The sequence below is a fragment of the Trachemys scripta genome, chromosome 7 (genome assembly GCF_013100865.1).
Source record: "Trachemys scripta elegans isolate TJP31775 chromosome 7, CAS_Tse_1.0, whole genome shotgun sequence".
NCBI lineage: Eukaryota > Metazoa > Chordata > Testudines > Emydidae > Trachemys > Trachemys scripta.
In genome coordinates this window covers 33041958-33055346 of record NC_048304.1, presented here as the reverse complement: position 1 = coordinate 33055346, position 13389 = coordinate 33041958, and the positions used below count along the sequence as shown (strand labels likewise).

Sequence of the window (13389 nt, the reverse complement as noted above, 5' to 3'; positions counted from 1 at the left end):
GCTGACCACCTTGGGCAGCAAGACAGCAGGGTGACAGTAGGAAAATATTATTTAATGGCAGATTCAGTGCACATGAAAGATACTTAAAGTCATCTCCACCTCCACAGCTGATTTTAAATGGAAAACAGGCTACAGCCTAACCCAGACCCTCCTGTCTGGCTGCCTATGCTCAGGCTGCAGCTTTCTAGAAACATTTGTCAGGCATAGGTAGCTCAGCACCTTCTCCTCTTTTGCAGTGCATGCAATCCACAGCACTTGCGACCTTGGCTACTGCCAGACAGATTTCCCAAAACAGTCTGGGGCAAGCAGAGCAGCAAGAGACTTCGATCCTGAGCTCAAAGAAACCTTTGCAGGTTTCCTGTAGATACTTATGTAACTCCAGCGACTAATGCCCTCTGTGGACAATGTCCTATCTGTTTATATGGCTTAGCAGAAAGAGCACTAGTTTGGGAAACCTGGGTTCTAAACCCGGCTCTGCCACTGGCCTGCTAGGTGACCTTGGGCAAATCACTTCCCCCCCATGCTTCAGTTTCCTCATATGTAAAATGCAGATGATACTAAACCCCTTTGTAAAGTGCTTGGTGATATGCTGGTTCAGAGTGGCATATATGAACTAGTGATTATTAATATTTTATTATTAAAGGTTCAACCCTCCCCTCCCCCCCCAACCCATCTACTTAGTGCAAAAGTGATCACAAGAGAACTCCCAAGCTTCCTGCCTCCCCCTTTTCTAGTTCCCCCAGCAAAACCACCCTTGATATCCCGGCACTTTAAAAAGGAACAAATAAGCAAGGGGAGGGGGGGGTAGAGAGAGAATTAAGATGCTTTTTTCACTGCCTTTACAAATCCCAAAGCAGCAAAAAACTGCAGAGCCTATTTACCGCTCCCCTATAAAATGAGACATAGTCTCTAGCAAGTTTAGGAGCACCCAGCTGGGGAAGGGTCAGGACACGAAACTGCTCAGAGGTTGGCAATAGAAGAACGAGACTGTGGGATGAGACGGGGACGCTGTGAAGAAGTCCAGTCCCCACCTAAAGCTCACGTCAGATCTAACTATACCGCAGGCCCAAAGTGCCACCCCTTTGATGTTAGAAACAGACTGAGCCTCGGCATAGAGCAACAACCAGTAGGCATAATGTGGAGAAAGGAAAGTCATAATCCTACAGGTGAGGGGTGGGCTGGCCAAGCTTCCTCCTGGCTGGCCCTGCCACTGGCTTCTCCCGCTCCTCCCACAGCGTCACGCCATCACAGGTGCAGATTTGCTTGGGGTTCTCGAACAGCCCAGCAGATCGGGCAATGATCCCACAGGCCAGCCTGGAAGGGAGGGAGGGAGGGAGCATTAGCAGATCCTGTGCTGCCAGGGGCTCCAGTCCCTGCAGACTAAATGGGCAGCCCCATGACCTGACCATTTGCCCAGTCAAAGGTCAGGCAAGACCAGACATCTTACTTGTTACAGTGCAAGAGGCAAGCTGTACCAAGACAATAAAGAGGCGTTAATCCCTCCTTTGACCATACCTGCAGATCCCACTCTTGCCTCATGCCCCTTTGGCGGGAGGGGAAAGGGAAGGGAGACTGACCCCCCTCAACTTCCTATAGCTCCCTTAGGTTAAGCCATCCTTCCTCCCATGCTCACAGTTGATCCCATTCCTCCATGCTGTTGCCCAGTCTGACAGTCAGTTTGATCCCCAAGTATTTGTGCCAGCAAGATGCTGCCTTGAGCTACTCCCCTGGTTCCTGCTTCTTCCCCCCTGGCTCCTCACCTCTCACCCGAGTTCCCACAGACTTTAGAGAGTGGGTGACCCCCACGGCCAAGGTCGTCCTCACCAGAATCCACCACCAGAGAGCGGCCGATGATGTCCCAGACCTAGGAAGGATCACAGCCTTTGGCCATCCCTGTTGCATGTGTGGATCCCCAGCTCCCCTGGTAGAGGCCATTAAAGTCCTGGGAAGGGACTTCTGCATGATGAGAACCAGTGCATCCAGGCACAGCTTGGAGTGGGGTTTGCGCCCTGGAGCCAGGGAAAGTGCAGTCATCTCTAAAAGGAGCTAATCCCTGCGCCCTAGTTTCCCTTCCACTGCTGCCATCTCAGCCTCTGCCCCTCCCCAGGAGCTCGGCTCCCTGTCCCACTGCACCATGTGGGTGGCCCATCGGCTGGAGGGAAGATGAGACCCCACTCCTGCAGTTCCCAGGAGAGCAGCTGACGGAAGGTTTTGACTAGAGGAGGGGAAAGCAAAGGCAGCCCCAAACTGTTACATGCTCTTTGTGCTCCCCCCTTCCCACCTGGGATATTACACCTACTGCTTCAGGGTTCTGACTAGTTTAACTATTAGAGACCAGGGTAAGACCTAGTGTTTGGGGTCAGAATATCCCACATCTGCTACTGGAGGCACACCTTCCTCTGAAGCACCTGGTGCTGGGCCCTGTGGAAGAAGAGATCCTGAGCGACATGGCCCTGGGGTCTGAGCTATTCAGGCAGTTCCTCTGTTCCTATGATATCCCTAAGAGCAAAAGTGTTTTGTAGGATTCATAAAAGGATCAGACATTCTCATCTCTATCAAGTGTCCGGAGTTATAATATTAGAGAACCTGGAGCTGAGGAAAGGAGTTATCCCTCTTGTTTCACAGCAGGAGTCTACCCCTAGCAAATGGGGTCAGGAGGAATGTTCCTTTGGGTGAGGTTATCCCAGCAAAGCCTAATGGAGGGTTAAGAGCCCCTTCCTCTGAAGCAGCTGTGGGACAGCTGGATGGGCTCGCTGTTCTGATCCACTGTAGTGATGCCTTTCTGAAAGGAACAGTAGGATCCCTCAATATGCCCTAATCTGACACAGCTCCCACTGGTGTCTCCCCAGCAATCCTTTGTGCAGATCAGGGGACCTCACCTTTAGCCGGGTATCCTCCATCCGGAAGTCTGCTCTTCCATTGCTGCCAGCCAGCACGTTGCCAAGGTCTCCGAGATGCTGGAACAGAGCATCCACCCACACAGTCAGACCCTGGGAACTTTGACTCGAACCACAAACACAGCAAGAGCAGAGCGAATTTTCTTCACTCAAATTCTTTTCTGGCTGAAGAAAACCTAGCTTTTCAACCAAAACCAATATTTGGGTTGAAAATTTCTAGAATTCTGACAAAGAAATGGCCCCAAAACCTTATGTTTAACCAAAAACAGTTTTTGAAAACCAAAATTATTTACGGTTTTATGGAAAGATTTTGGGGGGAAATTTTGTTTTCCAAAATTTCAAAGAAAACAACAATTGGTATTTTCCAAGGGGGTGAATAACAACTCTGTGGGCTGTGATCAGGCTGTGTTGGACAAGTATTTCAGTTTAGTTTGTTTCAAAGCCAAGCTGTATCTGGCCCCACATGGCAAAGTGAGAGCCAACTAATGTGGGCATGCAAATGGAAACCATTGCTCAGAGGTCCCCAAGAGCAGCAGAGGCAGGAATGTGGCAGCCTGAGGACTGGGAAAGGTGCCTTTTCTTGGAGAACTACAATGTTTGAAGTCTTTGCTGTCTCTGGACAGATGATTGACTGTTTCATTCTGGCTTACCCTCTATTGAGTCAACCCCCGTGCCTCCTCAGCACCACACTGGGGTCAGCACTGACTGCCAAAGAAGAGCATCCCCTATCAAGTCACCCACTCTCCCCCAGTCACCCGCAGAACTGACTAAGAGGAGAGTGCCCCACTGAGTCCCCAGCTCCATGCAGCACAGCAAGCCACCCCTTCCATCACACTGGGGTGAGCATTGACTGAGAGGAGAGCACCCTCCCCAGAGGCACTCACTCCTCTCCCTGCAGCACTGCGCCCGCTAGCATCACCAAAGGGCACTGGGGCCAGCCCTGACCGTGAGGGCAGAATGCATAAACATGACCAGAACTCACCCTGTGTGCATCCTGCGGGCCCCCGTGATGCTTCCCGTCTGGGTTGAAATGGTCTCCACAACTGTTTGGGGAAAAACAAAACAAAAAAGGAAGCCAGGATGACCTAGTGCAGAGGCCTCACATCACAGCCTCCAGAGAGATCTGGCCGGCTACCTGCTCTACTCTACATTTCAACATAGGGTTGGAACGTGCACTGGCCAAAGGGGAAGGAGCTGAACAGGGAAACAGCCTCACCCCCCTAACAGCTCATGTCCTCTTGCTTTGACTATCTACGTGCCTCCCCCAGACACAGGCCAATCTCACTGAACTAGTGTCATCAGATGCACTCTTCACAGTTGCTGAAAAATGGAGGGCCTAATGGAGAGGGCACTGGGCTGGGAGCCCTGGGTTCTATTACAGGCTCTGCCACTGACCTTAGGAAGGTCCCTCCCTTTGTCTCTCAATGCCTCAGTTTCCCCATCTGTTAAATGGGAATCTTGACACTAAATGCCATTAAGTTGGGAGGCACTCATTTCCTTTAAGTACCTTTGCAAACCCCAGCTTGCTACACTGGACAGCAACACCTCCCTGCAGGGGAGAGGTCTCTTACCTGTCACAGGAGTTTGTGACATCCCCAAATTCATGGACGTGCAGTCCATGCAACCCTGGCTCCAGACCATCAATGGTCCCTTCAATGAGACACTTCTCTGGGGAGACCTGCAGGAATCTCACCACCCCTTGGACGAGGCTGGGGCCTGACATCATGGCCACAGCTGCACCGAGGTTCTCTAAAAGGGAGGGCAAAGTCAGGTGGACATAGACAGTCACAGCCGCCCGCATTCCCCTCCCCAACCAAGATGTAGGGGAGCTCCTGCTGCCAGACAGCATAGCAGCACCAGTGTCCAAGAACTCCCTGAGGAGCAGCTGAGAGGATGAATCACAGCACAGGCTGTTTAGGCAACGGGAAGATATTGGCCACTCAGCACAATGGAACTGAGGACCATTCTGTGTATTATGGTATGGCCCAGGGGCTAGGGCACTAGCCTAGGATTTGGGAGATCCAGGTTCAAGTCCTTGCTCTGACCCAATTTCCCTGGAGCAGCTGTGTTAGTCTGTATCCGCAAAAAGAACAAGAGTACTTGTGGCACCTTAGAGACTAACACACGTATTTGAGCAAAAAAAAAGCTTATGCTCAAATAAATTTGTTAGTCTCTAAGGTGCCACAAGTACTCCTATTCTTTTTCCAGTTTCCCTGTTTGACAGTGGGTAAGTCCCTTATCGGGAAACTGAGACACAGAGAGGCTAATAGCACTGCCCTGCCTTCCAGGGAAGCTGTGAGGGTAGATACAGTAAAGACTGTGAAGCACCCAAATACTACAGTGATGAGGATAATAAAACTACCTTACACAGATAGATCATATAGAGGCACCCATCTTACATCGGGGCCCCCGACATACCAGACACCACATGCCCTCCCCCCCGTTTCAGGTGCACCATAGACACACAGCGTGAAGTAGCCCCTGCTTTGAAGAGCTCACAGCATAAAGAGCCAAACACAATGCCGAGAGGGGAAGGGATTTGCCCAGCAGCAGAACCAGGAATAGAACCCACAGCAATAGACTGGAACTCCTAGCCGCTACCCCATGCTACCGCCTGTTCCTTTCAGGCTATGACCCAGGGACTCCATACTCACGTGGCTCACTGCTCCCCATGCCCTTCAGCACAGCCCGGCAGCCTGTGCTCTCCAGCAGGCCCTTCACCTTCCCAGCACTCATGCTGGTCTCCACCAGCACAGTCTGAGAGTCCAGCTGAATGTCCAGCACCTGGAGCCCTGCAGGAAAAGCCCTGGTATGGTGAAAACAGCAGGAGCCCACCCCAGCTGTCATGGGGAATGGGAGGGCTGGAGCGTCTCTCACCTGTTGCTCCTTGCAGAGAGGCCTGCACGACATCCACGCATTCCTGGCAGTTCATCTGCACTGCGAACTCCAGCTGGTTGATTTTAGGAGGCATGTGAGACAGGGTTTGTCATGAAAACCAACCCAACTCTCCACCTTGGCAGTCTTCATCCATCAGCCCTACCCCAGAACTAGAACACCTCTCTTGAACATGGTTCAAAAAAGAACTAGGTAAGTTCATGGAGAAGAGGTCCATCAATGGCTCTTAGCCAGGATGGGCAGGGATGTATCCCTAGCCTGTTTGCCAGGAGCTGGAAATTGGTGGCAGGGGGTAGATCACTTGATGATTACCTGTTCTGTTCATTCACTTTGGTCTGACCCAGCATGTTCACGCCAGCAGAGGGGGGTTTCCTGTTATCTCCAGAATTGCCCCCCACCTAGAGGAAGCTAAACCAACCACCTCATACCCTACAACTGTACAATCCTCCCTACATTGGGCAGTTTGGATTTCTCATCTCCAGCAACTTCCCCTCTCTCAATCCCTCCCATGCAGGGATTCTGCATTGTGCCACACATGCTCATACATAAGGTGACTTTGCCCCCCATGTTCATTGGTCCACCCACAAGATATTTGTGTTCTGTCCCATTCATCCCTCTCCTTGCTACTCCTTACACAGGGGACTTTGCCCCAGAGGCATATGTCCTCCAGAAAGAGACTGTCTCTCATTCCCTCCACCACGGCACACAATTTCTTTCTCCTCCAGGCATATACACAGGGGACTTAACCCTCAAGAAGTGTACCTCCCCCACCCCCAGCATGCCCTCGTGACTCTCACTATCCTCCCAAAACACACACAGGGCACTATGTTCCCCCACCTACAAGCGTTGACAACTCTGAGGACAGATCTTATCACGAGTCTCATGTGGTTTGGCGTGCCCCGGGCTCCTGGCAGTGGGACGATCCCAGATCAGCTTTGATTAAGCTCGGAAGAGCTTTGAAGTGCAAATAAACACAGGTACCAAAGGGGAAGGGACTTGCCCAATAGCAGCAGCAGAGCCAGGAACAGAACCTGCCCCGGCACGTTGCCTCCTAGAGGCACAACCCAGCTTCCCCACTGCGGAGTCTCCTTACCCGGCAGCTGGGGCCCCCTGCTTCCCCAGGCCCTGGCGTCGCCTCCATCGCTCGCTCCCGTCTGCCCCTCAGCTGTGCCCGCCAGGACCGGACTCGTTTCCAGGAAACGCGCCGGTAACGACACTTCCGGCCGCCAGCCTGATTGGCGGAAGCTGAGACGCCGCCTAGCGGCCGCCGAGCCCCACCAAAGGTCTCGCAGGGAAGGCACGAACTATTTCCGGTGCGCTGTTACCATGGAAACTCTGCTTGCTGAGACGCCCTCCAGGCTCTGAGCCGGAAAGTGGCGAGCAAGGGCCGGCCTGAGCCCCGGGATTAGGACGCAGCGGCTGGGGGTTTGGTGAGCCCAGGGGCCTGCCTCCCCCCGTGGTCTGGGAGCCGGGAACGAGAGGCTGCTGGGAGGCCGAGGGTCAGAATCCTCTCTGGGCCCCTGAGCGGGCGTGTCCGTCATGCCCCGCGCTGGCTCCTCCTGGGATCGCTATGCCTTGGAGGAGACGGAGGAAGTGACCCAGACGCTGCACCAGGTCTACCAGGGCATCCTGGCCCCGCTCTCCCTCTTCCAGCCTCCTTCAAAGGGGCCCCCAGGAGCCTCACAGCCCACCCTAGCCCCACCCAGCCCCCAGCTCCATGGTACACAGGAGACTAGTTCTGCCGAGCCTCCCAGCACCCCGGAGACCAGCCACACGCTACCATCTGGCTCCCCAAAGACTCCAGTGCCTGCATTCTCTATCCCCGTTTCCCTAGCTGCTCTGACCCAGTTGATTGAAGGGCGCCTTTCTTTGGGCAGGGAGTCATTGCCCATCTCCAGCCAGGCAGGACAGGTCTTCAAGGAGATCATCCTGGCAGAAGTAAAATTCGCCTGGGAGGATGCCAGTCAGTCACTCTCCAACCCAGCCCTCAGCAGCTGGCAGAACAAGGACCTATACCAGCATCTGGTGGCATACATCACACTTGTCTCTGAACACCTCTTCTTCCACTATCTCTGCCTGATGGAGCTCCACCGGGGCATGGCTGTCTTCACTGACTATGCCAACCTCACCCGCTTCGCAGCCCAGCTCTCTCTGGACTGCTCCAGTCTCCTCAATATGGCTGCCATCCAGCGCCATCTCATTGCAGAGCTGAAGACCCCGCAGAACCACTTTTTTCTTGACAGCAAGCCAGCTCGGCCAGAGCGAAAACGGCCACCACAGAGAGGCCGGCACTCAGCCAGAAGCACTGTGGGCTGCCGCCTTGGCCTCACCATGACTCACTTCATCAAACTGACCAGGCCCCACCTGCAGACATGCAGGCAGAAAATCGCAAAGGATATCAAAGAACTCGAGGAGATACCCCCACTGGATTTAAGCAGAGTCTGTCACTTAATCCCTAATGTAGAGACTTTTGACAGTTGCTTTACCAACCTGCCATGTGTAGCAGTGAGAACCCCCTGCTCCTGTACCCCTGCTTCAGAAGATCAGGAAGTCACAAAGAGGGTCAGGCATGAGGCTGGCTCCATTTCCAAAAAAAGTCATTCATTACCCAATATGAGAGCCGGGCAACTCCTCTCAGATGAACTTGGAATCCATCTTCCCCCTCGCCCCCTCACACCGATCGTGCCCAGTCACTATGCTGAGTCAGCAACAGATGGCAATCTTGAAGAGTCCATGGCCATAGCCGAGGACCTTCGCAAGCTAGTTCAAGGCTCCCTCCTCAGAAGTGGTAACAGAAGAGATGAGAGTGAGGACGCAGAACTGCCTCCCATCATTGGAGCACTGACACGACGCAGAGCCAATGTAACCAAACTCCAGCAGCTTCAGGAGACACTTAGATGCCTCCAAGAAGAGGAGATGGCTGAGCAACAGCTGAGAGATATGGTAGTTTTTGCACCACCCACTCACCCTCAAGGTGCCACGGTGAATCTTCAAATACACCATGGCATGGTAGCAAAGGCAGCTGACCTACAAGTGTCTGACAGAGCACTTGTTGACTCTGTGGCAATTCAGAGATACGGCCCCTTGTACAATGATCTTCTGGGAGAGATTGATACTGCTACAGTGAGTTACCTGGATGCAAAGCTTTCAGCTGGGGAAGAGATCCGGGAAATTTACAAGGAACTGATAAAAATCATCCCCACAGAGTATCTGAGATTTGACCAAGGACCCTTGATAGAGCCTGCAGCTGTGAACGTGGACTTATCCAACAGCTTGGCTTCCTCCACGCTGACCAAAAGGAAAAATGAGCAGGTAATCAATACAGAATTGAATAAGCTGCTGCCCACTGGACCGTTCAGCACCCAGAAAGTCACTACACCAGTGCAATCAAGTTTGCCCCTTGTGATTGCCCGTAAACAAAAAACCACTTGGTATCAGTGGTGGAAATCTGCCCTCAACGCCGATGACTACCTGAAATATGTATCCACCAAGGAGTCTGATTACCTGCATGTGATATTTCATTTGTACAATGAGGGGGAGGAGCCACTTTTCATAGATGAAGCCCAAAAGAAACAGTTGGAGGAAGCACTGAGAGAGGTAAAACGGAAAGTGGCAGAGGTCCGCTCAAAGAGAGAGAAGTACATGCCTGGGATGTGGAACACAAACACCATCATGCTTGGCGGGCTTGGGACTTTTGAGGACCAGGACCGTAAGCCTGAAGACCTCAGAGTGCTGCAGAAGCGACTGGAGAGACTCTGGGAAGTTCTTCATTTCCCTGATAGGGAGAGGCTTGATATGGCGATTAAGTACAGCTCCAACCAGTCTTATGTTCAGCTGCCAGCTATGCTCAAAGCCTGGGAGAAAGCAGCAAAGAGTATCCAGGAACGGGAGCTTTTGCTGGTAGAGCTGGAGAAGTTTGAGCAAACCGCCTCTGACCCAAACCGCTTCTTCGAAAGGAGCCTTGAGTCTTTCGCCACACGCACCTGGGAGTCGAGGACCAGAGGCCGCCTGTATGCAGCAATCGCCCAGTGCGACACGTACCTCTACATCATTCTGCCCCAGATCAAGGAGAGGTTCCATGACACTGTGACTTTCAAGGGCCGCCCATATTTGGAGAAGATGCGGTGGGACAAAGTGGAGATGCTCTACTGGCTGCAGCAGGAACGCCGTGCTGGTGCCCTGGCAAAAGAAACGGGGAGAGAGGCGAGGCTTTGGAAGCTACCTCCACTGGCTCAGGTAGGCAGCAGTGCGGGATTCTCTCCCCCATCCCAGTAATGTGCAAAGGAAAACGGATCATCTGGGTAAATGACTCAATGGGGACAGTTCTCTGATCTTGCCAGGCCAAAGTAAGGATCTTCTGTAGTCACCCTATGATGGAGAATCATCAGAAGAGGGTGAGTAAAGTGCCAAACAAGAGCAATAAATACATTACAAAGCCAGAGCAGTTAATTATTCCCTGGATCCATTACTGGCTGGTGCATCTGTTCTGGACTCAGCATACACAACTTAGAGCAGCATCACTCACACGCCTATCCTTGTAGAAAATCCAGGGAGCAAAGCTGGGCTCAGGGAGGCAGATGCCAGTGTTTGGAGCACTCAAGGTGGAATGCAGCAGCCAGAAGAGGGAAGGGGAGACAGAGCACTCCATCAGAAGGTGGGGAGGAAATTGTGAGGAAGTATGGAACACCATGTGGGAAGGGATGGGAACTGGGATGGGGGGAGAGAGAGGATTCACTGGAGTAGGGGACATATAGGGAGAAGGAATGATGCAGGGAGGGAAAACAAACCAAGTTATTTTGGGCTATAAACCCCCTAGAGATGGGGTGCAAAACACTCAGCATTGGCCTAATTCTGCTCCCACTTACATCAGTGATATTTTCGCGCTGACTGTAATGGGAGCAGTCAGGTTTTGCAAAGCCCAGCCGCCCTAGGGAGTTTGTTTTCTGAAGGGCCAACGTTCTCTAAAAGGCCCAGAGTGGGCAGGAGGAGCTTGGTCAGTGTAATGGTAGGTACAAGCAATGAGCTTGTTGGGATTCTTCAGCCTACATTATACAGTTCAAGGAGTTGGACTGTATGATCCAACTAGGCATTTCTGGACTTCATATCAGTTAACCCAGTGGGCCTGGGACCACCTAACACAGCTATAAAAATGGCATCCACATCTCCTCAGTGCTGGGGGGATTGGAACTGGAAATTCATTGGAGAAAGAAGAGTTGGGAGTCAGCCCAGATACCACAGCTCAGCATGGCTTTGAAGGAAGATGGAGCTACAGCAAACTAAGGCCACTTCACTTCTGAATGAGAGCATCTACAGGGCTTAATGCCCTTAACTTCACTCCTTCAGTTAATTCAGCTTTCCAGAGTGTCCATGTGTAGACCAACCCTCACAGGCAGCCAAAACCAGACTGCCTGAATACTCGGAAGTCACTCCAACCCAATGTCCTCCGCCACAAGATCATGCTCTGCAGTGAGGGTTCTTCCCGGACCCAATGTCACCTGCCCAGTGTCAGCTGAAGAGGACTTTTCCAACATAGGGAGCAAGAATATTTTATTATGGAAAATATCTATTAACCCCTCCATACCCTATTCAAAATGGCACAACCACATCAGCTGCAAACTATTAAAGTCACCGGTAGGGACAGATTGAGCCTGGAAAATTACAGCCCCAGATATGAATTTGTCCAACTTAAAACAGAGACCATCCTTCAGCTTTAATGACAGCAATCCCACAGTACTATTCATCTGTAGAGCTCAGTGCACTTTGCAAAGATCAGTATTATCCCCATTTTACAGAAGGGAAAATAGGCAGAGAGAGAGGAAGTGATTTGCCCAATGTCACCCAGCAGGCCAGTGACCTCCCAAGTCCCAGTCCACTGCTTTATCCACTAGGCCATGCAGCCTTGCCCCAGTGAGGCATCCACTGTAGCAGAGAATCAGCACACAGCATCCAGAGCTGACTTTGCTCGCGAAGATTCCCACTGGCTAAATGAGCTGGATGGGACCCTGGCTTCACAAGGACAGGGATAGGCTGCAGCATTCCCTTGTGTCAGAGGCACCTTGGTGCCTTCTCATATGGCATTAGTAAGGGAGACGCCACTTCTATATCCCACAGTGCAGGGAAAGCTACCTGTGGGTAGCACTTAATAACTGCCTATTTCTCATAGCTGGCGATAAGAGCGCCTCACATTTACACATCAGGCTGCAAGCTCCACATTTACACATCAGGCTATCCAACTGCTTGGGCGCTCAGCTCAGCTGCAGGTACACACATGGGCCACCGTACAGCCCAGCCAATGGCCATTCCTACATCCTAGCCTGTGGATCTCAATGCCACAAGACATCATCAAGGCGAACAGCTTAGCAGCATTCATAAAGGGGTTGGACAGTATATGGCTAAAGAGAATCTCCACGAGTTCCAGAAGGGATCCAAACCATCCTGCATCGGGGCATTTAACAACCACTAACTCTTGAGGTCAGGAGGGAATGGCTCAGGAGGACAGGTTATCCCTTCATGGCAGGATTTCTCGGCCCTTCCTTTTGTAGTGATCACTGTTAGAGACAAGATACTGTGCTAGAGGGATTCTCTCATCTGATATATTGTAGCTGTTCTTATGTTCCTACGGCGTAACCACATGGAGACAGGCAGGGGAAATAATATATACACAAGGGTAGGATGAGGCCCGCATAGAGTGGTGTAGATGGACACGTGGGATGTGCCTAGGTGCAAACTCCACCAAGAAAGTAAGTCTGCATTTATACAGCTCGATGGATGAGCATCCAGCTTCTGAGGACAGTCAATTTTACAAATGGGCAAGCAAAGATTAAGCAAGCGGGTGCAGTGACTCACTGTCAAAGCCAGGCATAAAATGCAGGTTCTGGCCTCCCCCCTCTCTACTCCAGACACTCCTTTAACAAGAACAACCCAAACATTTCTAAGAAAATACCTTTATTTTCCCCTCACAAAAAATAGTTTCCTCCTCTATGCTGCAGGGAGCATCACCTGCAACAAGGACTGGATCGCACAGAGCAGGTGCTTTGCATGCTAAGATGGAGAACCAAGTAGCCAGTTTTGAGAGTGAGAGAACTCTGGTTGTCATCATCTGACTTGGGCCTGGTAGTACATCTGGTTTCTGCTCCCCTGGGGGTGAAATAAAGCAGAAGAGCTTAAATGGGGCACAGAAACATTAAATGCGTCCTCAACTGTCTTCTGCGCTCTCCAGTGTCACTCGAATCACTCCCAGCTCTAGCTGTCTCCCATTGCCTGCATCCACTTCATCCACAAGCTGCCCTAGAGTGGCATGGGCAGTGTCAGGGCGATCCTATGGGTATAGAGTTACAGCCGTGTTAGTCTGTATCCGCAAAAAGAAGAACAGGAGTACTTGTGGCACCTTAGAGACTAACAAATTTATTAGAGCATAAGCTTTCGTGGACTACAGCCCACTTCTTCGGATGCATATAGAATGGAACATATATTGAGGAGATATATATACACACATACAGAGAGCATAAACAGGTGGGAGTTGTCTTACCAACTCTGAGAGGCCAATTAATTAAGAGAAAAAAAAAAAAAAACTTTTGAAGTGATAATCAAGCTAGCC

At 51.5% G+C, this 13389-nt stretch overlaps 3 protein-coding genes across 3 annotated transcripts in view; 1 reads left to right on the top strand and 2 right to left on the bottom strand.

Annotated features, from left to right (window-relative positions):
- Positions 1-31: 31 nt before the first annotated feature.
- On the bottom strand, positions 32-7026 carry CCS (copper chaperone for superoxide dismutase). The gene is made up of 8 exons (XM_034776793.1): positions 6886-7026; positions 5775-5847; positions 5552-5689; positions 4469-4646; positions 3880-3940; positions 2880-2957; positions 1761-1864; positions 32-1314 (listed from the first exon to the last, which is right to left on the bottom strand). Exons 1-8 carry the CDS (start codon positions 6931-6933, stop codon positions 1161-1163), a joined length of 834 nt encoding a protein of 277 aa, XP_034632684.1. The 5' UTR covers positions 6934-7026; the 3' UTR covers positions 32-1160.
- A 55-nt stretch (positions 7027-7081) lies between these two features.
- On the top strand, positions 7082-10095 carry CCDC87 (coiled-coil domain containing 87). Its single transcript, XM_034776777.1, has one exon. It carries the CDS (start codon positions 7332-7334, stop codon positions 10065-10067), a length of 2736 nt encoding a protein of 911 aa, XP_034632668.1. The 5' UTR covers positions 7082-7331; the 3' UTR covers positions 10068-10095.
- LOC117880524 (putative nuclease HARBI1) overlaps positions 10076-13389 on the bottom strand; it is an 11862-nt gene continuing 8548 nt past the window's right edge. Inside the window, exons 3-4 of the transcript XR_004646547.1 lie at positions 12736-12929; positions 10076-10160 (exon numbers count right to left, since the gene is read on the bottom strand). The gene's annotated coding sequence lies outside the window, so the exon portion shown is untranslated. The remainder of the gene's footprint in view (positions 10161-12735; positions 12930-13389) is intronic.

Excerpts from the sequence above, each read along its gene's own strand:
- CCS (XM_034776793.1), bottom strand. The coding sequence starts at position 6,933 with ATGGAGGCGACGCCAGGGCCTGGGGAAGCAGGGGGCCCCAGCTGCCGG. Across the intron at positions 5,690-5,774 it reads CTCTCTGCAAGGAGCAACAG|GGCTCCAGGTGCTGGACATT; the intron begins GTGAGAGACGCT and ends CTTTTCCTGCAG. Across the intron at positions 1,865-2,879 it reads TGGAGGATACCCGGCTAAAG|GTCTGGGACATCATCGGCCG; the intron begins GTGAGGTCCCCT and ends GATCCTTCCTAG.
- CCDC87 (XM_034776777.1), top strand. The coding sequence starts at position 7,332 with ATGCCCCGCGCTGGCTCCTCCTGGGATCGCTATGCCTTGGAGGAGACG.